The following is an 18,791-nucleotide window of genomic DNA, read 5'->3' as shown; positions in this document are numbered from 1 at the left end:
GAAGGAAATTCTGTGCAGAACATTAATTTCTGTGTAAATTCTGCATTGCGCAGTGGCACAGAATTCCCTCAGGAGTAGATGATGTATGTAACAAATTTGCTCTGCTCTGGGTCTAAATCCATGGGGTTCACACACTGTGGAAGGGGAATTTGGAGCCAGACTTCACAAGCATTGTTAGTGGTGGTGTTGTTTTTTTAACACAGTCATTTTGTGACCTGGTCACACCATGTCTGGTGTATATTGTTTTTTCTCTGGCAAGGATAGTCTACATAGTGGGCTTTGCATATGGTCACAGCCAGATCAGATATTTTGCACAGTTAATGTACACCTGGCTCTGACCAAAAATCAAACATAGCTTGAGAAAGGACTGAAGAATAATCTTGTTCAATAATGTTTTATGCAGATTTGTAATTGGACGAGAAAAGCCAGGACAAGTAAGTGAGGTTGCTCAGCTGATTAGCCAGACCCTAGAACAAGAGCGTCGCCAGAGAGAGCTCCTGGAACAGCATTATGCACAATATGATGCAGATGATGATGAGGTAATATACTTGTTAGCATTCCTCCTATTCATTACTTTGTAATGTTCCCTTTTCGATTTCCAGTTCATTCTTTCTAACATGCTCTGAGATGATGGTGAGTGGAAACAGTCTCATATGAAAGCTAAATCTATTGTACCAGGCCTGTAAAAACATACACCTGTTTTTACTAATACATATATTCCTATGGTGCTCAAAAATGTAACAATGCCCACACTGAAGTGCATATGTTTTTTAATCAATATAGATCTTTAAGACTGCTTCAACTTGGGGCAGTGATGCACTAGCCAGCACAATAGCTGGTGTATATGACTATGAATCTCATGAATGCCTGGTAGGAATCTTGTCCTGCTGTTGCATAGGACAAGATTCCTAAATCCTCTGCTCCCATTAGCACAGCTTAGTAGTGCAGGGCCAGATCTGGTCTAGATTTTCTATACGAAGAGACACTTGGATCTGCTGTCTCTCTCTCTCCACCAACTCTAAGTGTTTATTTACCAATTTTAGCATGTGTCCTTTTTCAGGAACAAAGTCACACTAAGTTTTTCAGCATGTATTTAAAATAATCCTTTTGTTCGAGGAGAGTGAACATCAAGTTGATTGACACTTCTGTAAGCATTGCTCTTTTGTGGCGGTGTCTGCTGTGTCTGTATTAAGGAAAGGAGGTTGGTTTGCTAATACACTGCAGCATTATTCTCTCTCTGGGAAAACGATTATTTTTTATGTTCCAGTAATTAATTTTGGGGGGTTTCTGAAGAGAGATGCGTGAGGGCAATTGTCCTTTATCATCCTCAGCCTCCATTAAATGAACTAGTAAGAAGTGTTGTTTTGAAACTTCCATCTAATCTATTTTTTTCTTTTTGGGTATCTGATGGACCCCCGCGAGTTAGAATGCAGATTAACCCACATCATGTACAGCCTTTACTGAAGTGCATGTTCAGCATCCTCATATTTACATCTCCCAACACCCACAGTGTACACACATACTCATTCTGACACCAACAGGCTTTAGCCATACAATCCCCTTAATTTCTCCCTAACCCCTTAAAATACCTCTCTCCCTGCCTCTGATGGTAAGACAAAAAGCAATGGGCTTAAATTGCAGCAAGGGAGGCTTAGATTGGATCTTAGGAAAAACATCCTAACTGTCAGTGTGATTAAGCACTGGAGCAAATTGCCCAGGGAGGTCATGGAATCTCCATCACTGGATTTTTTTAAGAACAGGTTAGACAAACACCTGTCAGGAATGGTCTAGTTATTATGTAGTCCTGCCTTGAGTGCAGGGGACAGGACTAAATGACCTACTGAGGTCCCTTCCAGTCTATGATTCTATGATAAAAATCTGTTTCTCACCTTTTGGTGACTAGCCCCAAGTCACAGACCTTAAGAACATCATTTTCAGTGTATATACATAACTCCTTACATTACCCGTGCATACATTTAACAGTGATTATGAGGACCAGTGTGACACAGGCTTTCAGTAGAGATCTTGTATGACTGTTTGGTGAACTAGATACCAGCTAGTACATAGATATCAGACGCGGGGGATCCATTGTAACCCTAAATACCTCAGTGCCCTCTACCAGTTGTCACCAAGAGATCCCTGGCTCACAGTTGGTGTTGGTGATTCAGCTGGTGACACTGTTTCCTTTGAGTCAATTCTGACCTAATGCCCCAAGAATGGTGTTAGAAAGTACTGTGTTGTTGGAGGTGCCTTCTTTCAGGTGGGACCTACTGCAAAATTGCCTCATCTCACTGTTGTTTTGTCATTGTCCTTTCCCTCCTCTCTTTTGTTTTATTTAGGCTTGGCAGAATTTGGTTTTTATTATTTTATAATTTCAATGGATAATATTTATGTTTATTTTTAAGCATTTTTTCTATTTTTAATCTATTTAAATTTTCATACATATGCAAAATTATAGGTTTTAAGCATTTTTTATTTTTTATTGATTTTTATAGATTTAAATTTTCACAGTTGTGAGAAATTGAGGGGATCAGACAATAATTATTTAATGACTGTAGACAAGATTCAAAACGTTAAATCTTTATAACCGTTTAAACACAAATTGTCAACATCACAAGTCAAGGTATACAAAATAGATACGCTGAAATCAAGTTCTAATAAGCTTTCAAGCAACAGTTTTCTTTCTTTGCCTGTCTGTAGATTTCTGTTCCTATCAATGGAAATATTTCGTCATCGGTTTACGTGTGTGCGGTGAAATCGCCATTTACTGATAATAATCTAATCCTTCCAAACCTGTTTTAGTCCATTCACCTGTTGCATTTTGTCATAAACCATTGAAGACAATCACCGCACTGCACCTTAAGCGGGGTGTGTGTGTGTTGCTGGGGGGGGGGTTGTCTGGCTCACCAGGCAAAGGGGATACACCTCTTTAAGGACGGAGAGGCACGGACGTTGCTGCAAATGCAGAGTGGGTTGTCAAGGGGACACTAACTCATCTCCCAGGTAACTGGAAGAGAGGGGAGATTATATAGGGGAAAAGCCTTCTTTCACCAGGACCAAGCGGGGCAGCAGACACCCTCTTACCCTTGAAAGTGGTGAAATATCAGGATCTGCTGTGGGCATTGCACTAGCCACTCCTTCCTGGATTGGGGGGACTAGGGAGGAATTTTTCCCTCATTGCCAGATTGGCCAAGGCAGAGTGAGGTTTTTTTTGTTTTCTTTACAGTGGATTCGGGGGAAAGCGGGGCAGGGAGCTTAGTTGGGGCGAGCATGGAATGGGAGTTAGGCTATGATGTGCAACTCATTATGTAAGTGTGGGATGGATATCCGGTGCAGGTGCTCTGGGGGGAATGGAATTGTGATCAGATAAATAGTTTGGTAAAGGATTTAAAGGAGGTGTTTTTAAAGGAGAGGAAAGGGGGTTTGGGCTCCTATGACTGGCACGGCAGGGGCCCAACCCCCCCTCCTTTATAGCCTACCTTCCCCCTCATTCGAGGAAGGGGATGGTAAGGTCCCAGGAGAGGGGTTGCTGGGGATCCGGGGGGGAGGATCTGACAGAAGCCCCCAGAGTAGATATTGAATTGATCATGGAGGTACCTGCACTGTACACTTTTATCTGCTGGGTACTCCCAGACAGTTGTTAATAAAGTCGCACTCTAATTAAACCAATTACACTAATTAAACCACTTCCAGGGTCTCCTGTTCTTCCGGTATAGCCGGACAATAGCTGTAACATTCCTTCTTTGCAATAGCTGTATTTCATGGTGAATTATATGCAAGTTCTGTAGCAACCTTGCAAATTTCTACTCACCCACTTGCTATGGACAAGTATTTTTGTGTTTTATTGACAGCTGAGTAAAATATCATTAGTTTTTTTTAATTACATGAATGGTCTGAATAGGTTTTCAGTTTTTATCCTTATTTTATCAGTGTTCAAAGTAACATGAGAACCAGTTTAGAAAATGACATGAGTTACATGAAGAAGCAAAATATTATGTTATGTGCATTAATATCCAAATACCGAAAGATTGTTTTTAAATGGGGGCAAATTGTTAAGCAAATCCAGTGTTTCCAATTGTAGTAACTAGAAATGTTGTTGTGAAAGTGGTAGTTGGCACCACGCCAGTATACTTCAGGTGTCTTTCACGTGGTGAGCTGAGTGCAAGCTGTCAGAAAAAACTGATGAAGAGGTAGCATTAAACTATGTCCATAGTCCATTAAGTATCATTTCATCACTATTTGAGACTTGTAGATAAACAAAAGATTAAGCCCGAGTGTGATCTTAATTATGCTCATTGGACAATTAGTCCCGATTTCCCAGTATACATGAGAAGAGAGTCAGGGCCACTCTATTTATTATCTATGCTATTAAGCTATATGAATTAATATGTTTTCCATTTAAGATGGAAAAATACAATAGAGTTACTATTCACATTTTTAAAGATGATTTTATGGTATTATCTGCTGCAGTGTACAGCAAAATTGATTGAATAATATCAAATGAAATCCACCCTGATATAGAGAGCTAACAAAAGGCCGATATACCACTTAAGGGCCTAGTTTTCCCTAGAACTTAAGTGTTGAATAGGCCTTTCGCTGACCTAATCGTATAGGGGAGAATTTCAGCCATCATGAAGACAGTATGAACTGAACTTTTGCCTTCAGAGTGCATAATATAATTTCTCATTTGGGTACCGTACAGAAGAATTCTTTTTTTATTTTTTGTTGTCAACTATTTTAGAAAACTGAGAGAGAATTTCAAGGAGCCTCAGGCAACTACAATAACAATAACAATTGTTACCTTAAAAAGGTTTGTTATTTTGAAGCAAATAACTTTTGTCTGTGCTTTGCTACTTCTTTTACACTAATTAAATTTTCATGTATGGCTTATTAACTTCACACAGGGTCTGAACAACCTAATAATAGTTTTATGTGACATAACAGGCAGCAGACTTAATTAATCAGTCAGTGTATGTTCATGACATATACATCGGGTGTTCCCTTAAATTGCCATGTTGTACTTTTTTAAACAGATTTTTTGCATTCTTTAGTTACTTAATTATAATCCTGCCTCTTTTGAAGTCGTTAGCAAAACTCCCACTTATTTCAGAGAGGGCATGAACAGGCCCATTGTCACGAATGATATTACACTGCCGTTGTCACGTTCTATACTTTGTTCAAATACCAGCCTATGGCCTTGTCTGTACTAGAGGACGGAGGTGTTTTTGCTTCAAACAATTGTTTTCCATCAGCTGAAGCAGAAATGATTGTGTGGGTGCACACAAACCCCCTCAGTTGATGTAAATTTTTCCTTTGTGTCTACATAAGTGCTGCCTTACACCTATCTGTTCAGAGGGGGTGAATGTCAGTTTTGACAGCACCCTCATCTGGCGAAACTCTGCAGCCTGTCTACAATAAACTGTTGCCCCAACTTAACTTAAATGAGTTTAAAAACACTCTTCTTTCTATTTAATAATGGTCTGTAAGTCAACTTAAGCTAAATTGGTATAAGCCGCTCTTAAACCAAATGAAGACTGTCTGCACATGGTTTTTTGCCAGTTTAGCAAATCAGTTTTTAAAAGCCCCTTTATCTAAACCTGTGTGAGCTGCTGCATAGATAAGGCTTCGGTTCACTGGCTGAGGGTCCCATCTCTGCCTCCATTTAGCCATGCCCATCACAGGTCTTCAGAAATACGCCCCCCAGACATGGTCCCTCTCGGTGAAAATGGCAGTTGTGCTGTGTTCCTCATGGCTTGTTACCTGTCAACTGTCTGTTCTTCTCCTAACACCTCCATCTCTGAAAGGTTTGGAATATGTGGTGTATGGCAGAAGGGAGAGATTGCAGGCTCAGCCAGTGCTGTCTGTGGAGGGGAGAGGGATGTTTCCAGTTAACACCAGCTAATGTTTGTGGGGATCATGGCTAGTAGAGGGGAGCATTTTGGAAGGTGTGGGATACTGGGAGGGGCATCCCTAAAGGGAGGAGTTGTGGGGCAATGAGAAGACTTCCAGGTGGTGAACTTAGAAGGTTCATCAGATGAGAGAGCTGTCAGTTGTGGCACCTGCCAAGAACGACAGCTGCAGAATTGACATTGCACGAATTGAGTTTGTTTGTGATCTAGCTGATTATGAATAGAAACAGAAAGTTTCCTTTCAAATGGTGTCTTAACATACAATGCAGTGCCAGCGTATTTGAAGACTCCAGAGCAAAACAAATTTTCCCACCCAATGAAAACCAAGTTCACATCAGACTACATTGACAACCTGGCTACCTAGTGAAGAAAAAATCCGTGCCTTTGATATTTAGTTCTAAGGATAGTCATTTTCTTAGGTTTAAGAGACTATGGTATTTTAGACTCCCAAAAATTTACCTCCTTTAAAATTTGATGATCTGATTTGAGACTATCCTTCACAATCTGACTGTATATGTAAAAACAAAGTTAAATTCAGCATCCTATAGTCAACAGATGAAAAATACTATTTTTTAAATTGCAAGTTTGAAATTAAGACCTAACCAAAACAATGTTTAAACTCACTTTACTGGCATCTGCCACAGAATTTCACTAACAAATACTGGTCCCAGAGTTGAGTTGGAGCAAGTGCCATGTGTTTCCTTTGCCAGGTGTTTCCACTGATAACACTGGTGCACTAACAAGAAAGTAAATCAATAAATCTATGCTAATTTCCAGCATCATTAGAAACAGGAAAACAATAAATGTGTTGTTACATGGAAAAGGCCAGTATTTGGTGGAAAATAAAGTTTCTGTTCTATCTATGAGCCTGATTCTGCAAACATGAATATGAGTAATTTTGCTTATGTGAGTAGTCTCCTTAAATTCAATGGTACTCACGTGAGCTCTAAGAATATATTCTAGTGAAGGATACAAAACTAAAAGCAGTAAAAGAAGGATAAATAAATAAAATAATTTGAAGGAATATGTAACTGTTCTGAAGATCCTGTTTCAGCACTGAATACATATAAAATATGTATATGTATAGAATATACTAAGTATGTAAAATATATGTATATTGTACGTGTGTGTGTGTATACCTGTGTGTGTGTGTGTGTGTATACACACACTCTGTCTCACACACACACACACACACACACAATATGTATAACATTATTACAGATGCACAGACAGGTATATTCAATTAGGCCTCAAAGGAATAATGTTCACATTTCACTAATCCACACTAATATGTGAGGATTGGTCATACCAAAGGGATGACATAAGTTCTTTTAATACCTCTTTTTACTGAAAGGATTCTAGCAAGTTCTTTATTTTACAACTTTCTTTTTTTTTACTCTTCTCTATAGTAGTCTTAAATTGAAAATAAGGGGTTTTTTTCTATAAATCTTAAAATTTCCTGTGAGATTTGCTATATAGGTGAAAAGTGGTGATATTTATTATATATTCATTGCCAATAATATTGTTCATACTTGTGTGTAAAACACCTAACATTCTGTATAGCACTGTTTAAATAATGGGGTTGCTTGGCAAAGGTGCAAATGGCAGTTAGGTATCTGAGTCCCATTGAAAGGCAATAAGAGTTAGGTGCTTAAATGCTGTTTGTGCCTTTGAAAATCTCCCCCCAATATTTAAAATGTATTAATAAAAAATGGCACTAGCAATTACTTCGAGCTTGATGAGAATAGATTTGTGATTGAAATGCTGTGCACTTTCATCTGAGGATCTGAGAGCACTTTACAGATGTTAATTAAACTTCATAACACTTCTGTGGGTAAGTATTATTATTCCCTTTTTTACTTAGGGGGAAGCTGTGGTGCAGTGAGAGGTTAAATGACTTTTCCAAGTTTACACAGCAAGTCAGTGACAGAAATGGTAATTGAACTCGGGACCTTGACTCTTAGGGCCTGATTCTGGCCTCCAGTCTAGCAATGCAGAGCAGCTGGAATGCCTTTTTAATTGGCTGCCTGAAGAGTCCTTCAGAGTGGGGGAAACCTGGATGCCCTAGTGTCAGCATAACATCTCCCACATCACTCTCCTTGTTACCCACTGGAGTATAGGAAGTTTCAGATTAGCTCTCTGACCAGCCAATCCCAGCTGTCATAACAGCATAACTGTAAGTACAGCACATCACAGATATTATTAACATTTACATGATGTCAATTAAGATTCTAATTTAAGGGGAGTTGTCCTTATTACATATTAGTTTAGAACTCCTGGGAGTGTTTTGCAATAATTATATGCCATTTTCTTCTTCATTAACATTAGATTGTATTTCCCATTTTTTGAGAAATGGTTTGAAGATTGTTTATAGTTTTTCAGCATTCTCTCCATCTTGTAAGAGAGTGCTCATTCCACAAACCACATTTCACCAACCCAAGAAACACCCACCACTCTTGTTCAAAACCAGTGAAATCAGGTTGCTCATACAGGGTGAAATCCTGTCCCCATTGAAGCCAATGGGAATTTGGCCGTTGACTACAGTGGGCCAGCTTTTCACCCCCATTGATTTTTTTTTTCAGAAAAGTATCTTTTCATGCAGATCTTATGCTTCTTATATGAATTCAGACATAATGAATAAACCACCCGATATTCAAATACACTGTGGCTTTTCAGCCTAAGGGTCACAATCTCCAGTGGTTTTATAAACAAGTGCCAGGGGTCAGCACAGCACTGTCCTTTCCATATTGCTAAATGAGAACAGTTCCCAGCTAAACCTTTGTTAAATGGAAGAGGGCAGGGGTCTTGCTATTAAAAAGATTGAGAGACACTAAACTACAGCTTTATAAAGACAGACTGATCTTTTCTGAAAATGCTGCAGTACCTATGTTTTTGTTTTCCTGTAACCCAGTGCACTAAAACATTATGATTGAGCTGTACTTTTACTACTGAGATTCCTAACTGCTTCTGCCAGATCTGAGAGAATATAACCTTTGTTGCATGCAGAATCCTGTATGTGCATGCTTACTAACCTCAGTGAGCATATGGAAGTGTTCAGGTGTTACAGATTTAACTTTCTAATTACAGTGCAAACAAGCCATGTCTAATAAGAGGATAACTGAAATATTTTAACTCCATAATATTAAGACAGGGGAATATGCTACGGATGAAGAAGATGAAGACATGGGACCTGTCCTTCCAGGAGGTGACATGGCCATTGAAGTGTTTGATCTTCCTGAGAATGATGACATGTTTTCCCCAACCGAACTGGATACCACCAAGCTTGCTCACAAATTCAAAGAGGTAAGATGGACAACTGGGCGAGATTTCTGGGACAGCACTGGGTCTAGTAATCTCATTCTTCAATTATTTGGATTTCTCTTTGAATAACAGAATTGATTTCCATCTTATTTGTATAGTCAATAGTTGTAAATGGCTCAAGCAGTCATGCTTGAAATAAGAGAGACCCATTTTCTCAGTTGTTTTTAAAATTTGTTGCCAGATATCTGTTGTGTTGACAAAAGCTCTGCAAAGCATGAATCGGTAATAGTGCTCCTTATTGGACTATTTATTACAGTTTAATAAATTTTCAACAAAAAATCCTTTTATGTCTCAGCACTTTATTTGCAATTTTTCAGCTAGGAGAAGAAGCTGCGAGTTAATTCATTGCTGGAGGATCGATTGTCTTTCTAAACAAATGTTTACTTTAAGATTTGAATCTGGAGTTCATTGAGAGACAAATGGGCTACACTTCAGTGAAAATGAATGTAGTGGACTCTCTTAGTTCCTTCTACCCACATCACAAAATCACTCTTAAGAGTACTGCAGTGCGACACGTCTGGCAGTTGGTTTAAGAAAGGCTCCTTTTTTGGAGAAGCAGGCACATTGCAGGTTGGGGTTGAGGTGCTTTGATGGTGCTGGGTGGGGAGGAGGCTTGCACAGCGCCTGCTAGTACTAAGTCTGGCTTGGGTCAGCGATGTTAGCTGCAGTCAGTGAATCACTCACAAAGCATGACAGACATAGCAGCTCTAGTGCCACTGTACTTTAGGTTCTGAGCTCTTGATATGGTTTGTGCCTCATCTTCCACAAAGTGTGATGTCAATGGGGACGTAAGACATGTGCGGTTGCAATTAGTGCTTCCCACGTGGCTGGAGCGATTGGGCCAAGAACCGTGACAATAAAGTCCATTTTTCTTTTTTAAATAGGGTGAAGATGGAAGGGGTGAGAGCAGCCGGAGCCTCATGGGGGAGGTGAGCGGCAGCACCCTCCTGGGGCCAGCGGGGAGATGTAAAAGAAACAGTTTTCCCTGCCCTCCCAAAGCCAGTTTTCTTATTTTCTATAAATACATATGATTGGCACTGGGAGTTAGACACAGAGGGTAACCAGTCACTGTGTCATTCCTCACTCAGCTGGTATATTCTTCAGCCTTAAGGTGTTTATTGTTCATAAGTGTTTCTCTCTGGAAGGAGTTTTTCAGCACATTTTGACATTGACTCTCCTCATCGTGATGGCTGGTTTTAAGACCCCGGTTTCAAATCCCAGACTATAGACAATGATGAGCTGCTGTGTTAAATTCTGTCCACACTGGTGGCCTGATTCTCCACTACCTTGCATCTTGTGTAGTCATTGATAACTGTTTGAAATGAGTGCACAGTGCTTAATAAAATGCTTCCATTCTGATCTGGTAATGTTTACATCCATTTTGTTCTTTCTGTATAAAAGGCTATCCAAAGTGCAAAGCAGTGGTGGGCAAGCTGTGGGCCTTTAATTGAATTACCCTGAAATCTGTGCTTGAACATAGTTCCCATTAAGTCTGTTAAACGGTTAGGCCAGCCAGTGTGGACTGGGCTACACTGTGTTTGAATATGCCCAAGCTGGCTTTAAACTGTTTATGGAACTGGTTTACTTAACTCAAAGTCCCAGCGTAGATGATATCAGAATCAGGGAGTTGGGAAGCTGCAAATCCAGGTGGCTCTAAGAGAGCTTGAGAAGGAAATTGTAACCACATAAGTCCTACTTATATTACAGCTGAATCTTTGATTGCTAACCCACATAGTTATAAGCAAAATATGAACACAGCCTTGTTGTTTGTTCACTGTCTGCGTTTAACAGGATATAGCTAAGTTTTGTTGACTTAGAGTTAGTTCATGTTTTTAATGGCACTTGCCCTGAATTCGTTCAACATTAGATGTGCTACTGGTGCTATTCACACCCACCCTGATGTTTGCTGGGGTTGTAGTTAGAGAGGAGCTATTCTTTCTTCTTCTTATCATGGAGCTATATGACAGTATTGAATAATAGTGGATTGGACATCATCTTCAAACATAACAGTGTGACCTAATAAGTTGAATTGAATTCAACTGTTGCAGATGAAAAATATGCTCAAATAAGTTTGACATGTCTCTTATTTAGGAACCTTATACTTTTGTCACACACTTTTCTTTTAGTAAGGAAATTGGAATACATACATATATTTTCTTGGATTTTTTTAATGTAACCTACGCATATTTGTAGGCAAAAATAAAACATAATTACACAGCCAAGCACGCTTTGACCTTTGGATGAACTTGAAAAGAGACTTTTTTAGGTAATTTCTTTTCTATTGCAATACAAAAATGTAACACTGGATCTGCAAACAGACTCTTTGTGGTCTTAGACAAACCACTTTAAACCCTTTTTTCTCTTGATAAAATATTGGCAGTACTATTTACATTGTCAAGAGGATAAATTAGTTAATATTTGTAAAGCACTTTTGAGGATGAAATACTTTACATAAAGTAAAGTATCATTGTTAACAATGATCCTGTATAGCACTAGAAAAACTTACGGTGCTATATATAAAAATCTGAAATAATATTTGTGTGCCAAGAATGTACATGGCATTGTGTAAAACATAGAAAGAAACATACACGACCTGTTCCCCCACCAAGGAACATGCATATGATATATCTAAGATCCAGATTTGCTTGCCAAACCATTTACCTAGCCCTAATTTAGTGCTAAAACACAAATATACTAAAAGGTCCATTACACCTCTACCTTCAGTCAAAGAGAAACATATATTTGCTCTCTGTATTGCAAAACATAATTCCTTTTGTCCAAACAAAAACATTCCAAATGTCCAGTCTACACACTGGTATGTTTGTGAGAAAAGTCTCTGCTTCTGTTTCTACCTCAGTGGGATCTGCTGTACCATGTGCTGATTCAATGATCTGACTGAATGATCAGTATTCATTTTTTACTTAATAAGAGAAAGCATAAAAATAACAGATAAAACCATCTGTACCTGAGCAGATTGTAATTTATGCATCAGCTTTGGGTTTGTTTGTTTGATATAAGTCTCTTTAATAATAGTCTAAATATAGTTTGTTTGCTTGTGAGCTTTTATAGGAGGGATGGAGAGGGGCTGCAAGCAGATGGCCCACGGCATCAAATCATGAACTTTCCATTGCATCATTACCTCTGGAAAGGACGTAGTCTAATACAGCCATCCTCCCCTTCATCTCATCTTACCGCAAGGCAGTGAGATAGCAGATTTAAGTAAAGGCTTGGTGTTTGCACAAACACCAGATTTTTGAGGTGGCTCTCTTCTAATTTTTCCTGTTCTTCTTCCACCTGCAGAAGAAATAGTTCTTCTAGCCACTCACAGTTACCAGCCTGATCCAGGCCTTGCAGTGCAGGGACCCAGGTGTGAAGGAGTTCAGAAGTCTGATGCATTATGGATGCATCTTGTAGATACTAAACATAACATCTCCCTTGCAAATCCTCCACTGCTATCTGGACAGAGAAGGAAGAATCCAAAAATTGCTCCTTTCCTGATATAGTTCCAACATCTAGTGATCGAAGGGTGGAAGGCCCACTTAAGCTCTTTGGAGGTACTGTGGCAGTGAGGATCACTGGTTAAGCACCATGTGGGGACTGGTGCCAGTGTGAAGGAGCAGCTGTGACTGCTGGTCCAGCCATCGAAAGCTGCACGACAGTTGTGCACCCCACTCTAGAGTTAACAGAGTTTGTCTCCCTGGCCCATCTCCCCACATCTCACCCATATAATGTTTTACTACTTGGGATTTACGCAGGTGAAGTGAATTAAGTGAACCACTAACCTAAGTTATATATTCCTATTGGAGCTAGGAAGGCACTTGTTTCTGTCTTGTCTGACTCATTCCCAATCTTTGTAATTGTATGAAAGAAAAGATATATTAAAAATATCTATACGCACAAAAGCATTCTCTTTGCCACCTGCACTCATCCTCTCTTTCTCAGGATGTTGTCTTCCTCAGTGCCCCAAAGCCATAGATTGGAAACGGAATATGCAAGAACATTAAAGAGCTGTACTATTGGCAAGAGCTCAGCTTCCTCCTTCTACATCCTAGGCCCAATCCTGCAGTCTTCTATGCATGAAACTTCCATTGATTGCAGAACTGGGGCCAATGTGCATGCAGAGAAATTCTTATCTCTCTGCTAGTCTTACCTGATCAGGAATGGCAGATGACAGCATATAATTTAGAGTCATCTTTTTGGGCTTTTTGTAGCTCAATTGGATAAACATTTAGCCCTCAGGAGAGCTTCCCTTAGATATTTTTTCTTTCTTTTTAATTATAAAATACAGTTGAGTCATCTAATTGTGTGGAAAAGTTTTGAGTCACCAAATAATGGGAAACTCTTTTTAAATTATAGATCCAGATCCTCAGCTGGTGTAAATCTGCATAGCTGGTATCCTGATTTATACCATCCAAGGATCTGGCCCATAAACTTTCCTCTCCTAGCCTTGAAAAAGGAGGAATTCTTGTTGGAGGAAGTATCGATAGTAATATGCAAAAACAGTACATTGTGTGTCAGTTAAAGTTGATCTATAAATAACATACTTAGCACAAAATAAGGAAATGAAAAATAAGGCACCTAACTGTACATACCTTTACTCTTGCCACAGAGACACACACACCTGACCATTAGCACAACATCCATATATACCACAACTTCATCTCTGCCCCAGTAGAGAAGTCTTCCTTCCAGCGTCTGCTTCACCAAGCTCACCACCACCGTCATCACCACCACATACAGACCATATTTTCTTTCTACTATTCTTTCTGCTCAGTTCTGGACAGTCACACCAACACTATTGTCACTTGTCCCTAGTAATGTGCCAAAGCTAGAGCCTAATGCGGAGGATGGGAGTGGGGATTTATAGTCTGGCAGCATTTATAGAGTTATACTCGTAACAAAGTAGTAGTTATTATTTTTATGAAGCAAAGTATCTTCATGCCAGTGCCTTGTTGTGAAAGTGGAACCCCTGAGCCAGCTGGGCACTTTCACAAAGATGCTGGTATTGATCATCGTAGCTGTTGCTTTTGCCACAGATCCTAACTTTGAAATGTATTCAGCCAGATCAAGAGCTCTGGCCCTGAACTGACTGACCTGTTTTATAGACATCCTGGTCTCCAAGAGAACAGTCGTTCCTTTTGCCAGAGTTAATCTTCTCCAGCATAGCACAAATGGCCTGGGGCTAGGAAAACCCAGTGCCTATACTCTGTGTTAATCCCCATTTTCAGCTGCAGGGAGCATTACTGCATGTGACCGAAAGGCAGGGTTTTGCGCCTCTCCTGAATGGGTCCAAAAGGCTCCTGCATACCCTGTTAGAAAATGGAAGTGGCTAATGTAAATCATGTTGTCCAATGGCTAAGCATGGTTTCGGTTGTGTTGAATAACATAATTTTTTGTTAATAAAATAATTACATAACCCTAGATATATGTACAAACTCTCACTATATACAAACTTTTGAACCTTGTTTTGATTTGATTAGATTTGGAAATTAATTAACAAAATTTACTTGAAAATCCTCAGAAAATTTAAGCATTATGCAGAGATTATGCATTGCACATTTGGAGCAGACACACTCTGTTTTTCATACAAAAGAAAGAGGCTGGCTGCTTTAAGTACAAACTATACCCCAACCTTAACTATGAAGTAACTGCCATTCAGCCTTCATAATCTATAATAAATAGGCCCTAATACATTCACGGTCCATTTTGGTCAATTTCACGGTCATAGGATTTTTAAAATTGTAAATTTCATGATTTCAGGCATTTAAATCTGACGTTTCGCCGTGTTGTAATTGTTGAGGTCCTGACCCAAAAAGGACTTTGGGGGTTGGGGGGTGTTGTCGTGCTGCTACCCTCACTTCTGTGCTGCTGCTGGTGGCGGCGCTGCCTTCAGAGCTGGGCAGCTGGAGAGCGGCAGCTGCTGGCCGGGAGCTCAACTCTGAAGGCAGAGCTGCCGCCAGCAGCAACGCAAATCAAAGAATGGCAGGGTATGGTATGGCCACCCTTATTTCTGCGCTGCAGCTGGCAGAGCGCTGCCTTCAGAGCTGGGCACCTGGCCAACAGCGGCTGCTCTCTGGCCTCCCAGCTCTGAAGGCAGTGCAGAGGTAAGGGTGGCAATAAATAACCTTGTGACCCCCTGCAACAACCTTGTGACCCCCCCCCCCCCACAACTCCCTTTTGGGTCAGGACCCCCAGTTTGAGAAACACTTGTCTCCCCATGAAATCCATATAGTATAGGGTAAAAGCACACAAAAGACCAGATGTCATGGGGGGAAAACAGATTTCACTATCCATGACACATTTTTCATTGCTGTGAATTTGCTAGGACCCTAATAATAAAGGTTAAGATACCTTAGGGTAAAGTTGCATTTGGATAAATATAGGCAGTCTTTTGAAAATGTAAATATATATATTAAAATAAATAATCCCTCTCCACGGGACTCCCACAGTCACAGATGATCCAGTGAAACTACAATGTGCATAAACTATAGACTGAGCGCTTGTCTTCATTGCACTGTTCTCTTGAACTATAACTCAAGTTTTGACCCTAACCTGACTCCACAAGCAGAAATCTCTAGTTTGAGTTAAGTGGCATTTTAAACTAAAGCTTAGATGCTCCATCAAGTATAGGTTGATGCTCGAGTGCTGCTGATGCTCAAGCTAGTAATGCAATGTGAACTCAGCTACAGGCTATCGCTCAGATTAGCACTGCTCATCAGATGCTAATCCAATCACTTTGTGTAGCTCGAGTGTTGTATTGCAGTGTGGCTGCCCTCACTCAAATTAGTCTAGGTAAAGTGGCGTAACTCAAGCTAACTGTTGCAATGGAGACAAGACCTATGAGAAGATCGCCACTTTTTCCTCTCCCCTGCATGTGATACCTGTATGTATGGAATCCTCCCTGCAAGCTTCTCTATCATTTGGAGCTATTAAATCATCTGTTTCTGTATTTGCTTTCTGTGACATGCCTGCTTAATCCAATCAATGGGACTTTCTACGAACTCCAGCGTGCACTGGGATATTTTCACATTCAAATCAGAGGAGAGCAAAACCAAGCAAGATAAAAGCTATCTTCATCTCTCTTTCTTTTTCTTTCTTTTTTTTTTAAGTGCAAGATGTTTCTTTTTGCCAGACAGATTGGGTGTCTTAATCTGAAATTATGAGTGGTTAGGCAGAACCCTGTCTTTAATTAGGTTGCACAGACTGAGTCATTTTGCAAGCTAGACATTTTAATTTACAATGTACTGCACTGCAGCACTTCTCTAGGCCTTCTGCTGTGTAATAAGGTATTCAACTGGCAGCACAAGCTTTAAAAATATTGGAGCACTCAATCTCTTAGTTCACTTGTTTATTTTGTGCTTTTAATTTTAGTTGCAAATCAAGCATGCAGTTACAGAGGCTGAGATCCAAAAGCTGAAGACAAAGGTAAGGATCAATACATAGTTAATTCATGCTGATTTTTTTCCCTTTTATCTGATGGAAGACACATATCTGTATGTAAACCAAAGTTCTTACTAAGAAAGACTAATTAAAATGAAACTCAAATTAAGCTTATTTGGGTGTAAGTCTTCCAGTAGACGTTTCAGTAAAATCTAAAGCATAGCTATTGAGAAATTGCTAAAATATCTAGTTTTCATTAAATGTGCATTTTGAAGGATGACATAATGACTAAAAGACAGATTTTTAGCTTTATACTGTACTAATACATTTTCTTTAACAATTCCATAAATCATATTTATATTCAATAATTGTAGCCTTCTTAATAGTTTTCTGATCAGTAGAGATCTGAAGACTAACTATTTTATTCTCCCCCTATGACTTTTGGCATTTTCCTTTCCTTTAACTATTAATTTCTTTGGATACAATATTTGCTTTTTGCATGCAAGAGAAACTACTGCATACAGTTTAAAATGTGTTATAAAAGGCAAAAGCTGATTGATTTGATGGAGGAAATTATCTCACAATTGGCTCTTAGAAATTAGATTTAATTTATTAATATACAGAAAATGTATTTTCTTATGTTTGGCCTTTTAATACCAATGTAACCTTTACGAGGAGTTCAGTTTTTGATAATGATTCAGTGGTTGAGTAATAGGTTTTACAATAACATTTTATATACATTACAGAAGAAAATAAAAGGAAGACAAAAGAGCAATTTTTAAAATTGAAAAAGTATTCAGCTGATTTTTTCTTACAAACATCCACACCCATCATATAATTAGCTTAGTGTTTATCAAATAGATCAGCTAAGATTACTGTTAAAAGGCAATTGTAATTTTATTTTATTTTATGTGAACTCTCATTGTTCTCTTTCATTTTAGGAAGCCAGAAATTTCTTTCTCTCCTTCCAGTTTAGGCTCTGATCCACAAATTGCACCCACATGGGTACACCTTTGTGCCCATGCACAGCCCCATTGACTTCCCTGTAATACATCCTGGACGTAGGCATTCATCTCTGCAGAACCAGTGGCAGGATTGGAGTCATTGTCTTTTTCTTTGCCACACATTTGTCCCTTACCTTTTTAGTAGAGCCAGGGCTGTTTTTGGTTAAACTGCCAGTAAAACAATAGGTTCAGTCTACAGGTTACTCTGTTCGTTGTGTGCATCGTTTATGATATCATCACAGCTTTGCCAGTACAAGTTAACTGCTGTTGATAAGTAAATAAGCAGTGCATAAAACATTATTTGCTTTTTGTAAATTGTATGGACTTTAATCTGCAAGGTGCTGAGAAATCTGGCCCTGATCCAGCCAAGCACTTAAGCCTGCAGTTAGTTTTAATAATAATAAATAATATCTAGATTTTACCTAGCACTTTTCTTCCATTGATACAAAAGGATTAACTACTCTGAATTTATTGGGTAAAATCCTGTCTGTTGGACCAATGGAAAGACTCCCATTCACTTCAATGGGTCTAAGATTTCACTCAGTGGGATCACCACTGTGCTTAGGCTTAAAGTTAATCAGGTGCTTAAGTGCTTGGCTGGATCATGGACAGAGTGTTCAGCCCCTTGCAAGATAGACCCCGATAAATATAATGGACTTTCTCTATCGGTATCATCTCTTTGATAATTTAAAAAATAAACCAAGTTTAAGATTTATAAACTAGAACCAGATTTTTCCTATTCTTATAACTGCTTTAAAAATTAGTTGAAATATTGGGTTTAAAACTTGTTTAATTTAAAAAAACCTTCCAAATTAAAATTTAATATTAGCTCTACTAATACTTCTCTCGGTGTATTAAGATACGAATCTGCTTTTTTAACTTTCTAAATTACGCAGATTATGACTAAGAAATTATCATTGCATGAAAACTGGTGCAATAAATTTCAAGTTCAAAAGAGTTTCTGATTTCAGAAAGAAGGCAGTTAGCTAGATAAGACATAATTAGCTTTTCCTCCATTGTTTTCTAAACAGCTTTGTGGTAAAATCAAATATGGAAGTTACAATTTGTAATTCTAATAATAAAAAATCTTGAGTTTCTTAGTCCATAGTGCTTTCTAACATACCTGCTTCAGATACATGAGGTAAAATACACTCCCAGTGCCCCACTATGTCCCAGG

The 18,791-nt window shown here is 39.0% G+C and overlaps 1 protein-coding gene across 11 annotated transcripts in view; it reads left to right on the top strand.

Annotated features, from left to right (window-relative positions):
• The window catches only part of PPP1R9A (protein phosphatase 1 regulatory subunit 9A), a 246,793-nt gene that overhangs the window by 180,923 nt on the left and 47,079 nt on the right, over positions 1-18,791 (top strand). For 4 of the 11 annotated variants that reach the window (XM_074945889.1, XM_074945895.1, XM_074945888.1 and 1 more), the window contains exons 6-10: positions 404-539; positions 4,742-4,810; positions 9,057-9,212; positions 10,115-10,159; positions 16,602-16,655. In XM_074945889.1, coding sequence (XP_074801990.1) covers positions 404-539; positions 4,742-4,810; positions 9,057-9,212; positions 10,115-10,159; positions 16,602-16,655 — 460 coding nt within the window. The remainder of the gene's footprint in view (positions 1-403; positions 540-4,741; positions 4,811-9,056; positions 9,213-10,114; positions 10,160-16,601; positions 16,656-18,791) is intronic. The other 7 variants (XM_074945898.1, XM_074945893.1, XM_074945897.1 and 4 more) reach the window with 3 other exon arrangements.

Source organism: Natator depressus, chromosome 2, assembly GCF_965152275.1.
Source record: "Natator depressus isolate rNatDep1 chromosome 2, rNatDep2.hap1, whole genome shotgun sequence".
Lineage (NCBI taxonomy): Eukaryota > Metazoa > Chordata > Testudines > Cheloniidae > Natator > Natator depressus.
Note: the sequence above shows the minus strand (reverse complement) of the source record. Positions and strands in the feature narration are given on the sequence as shown.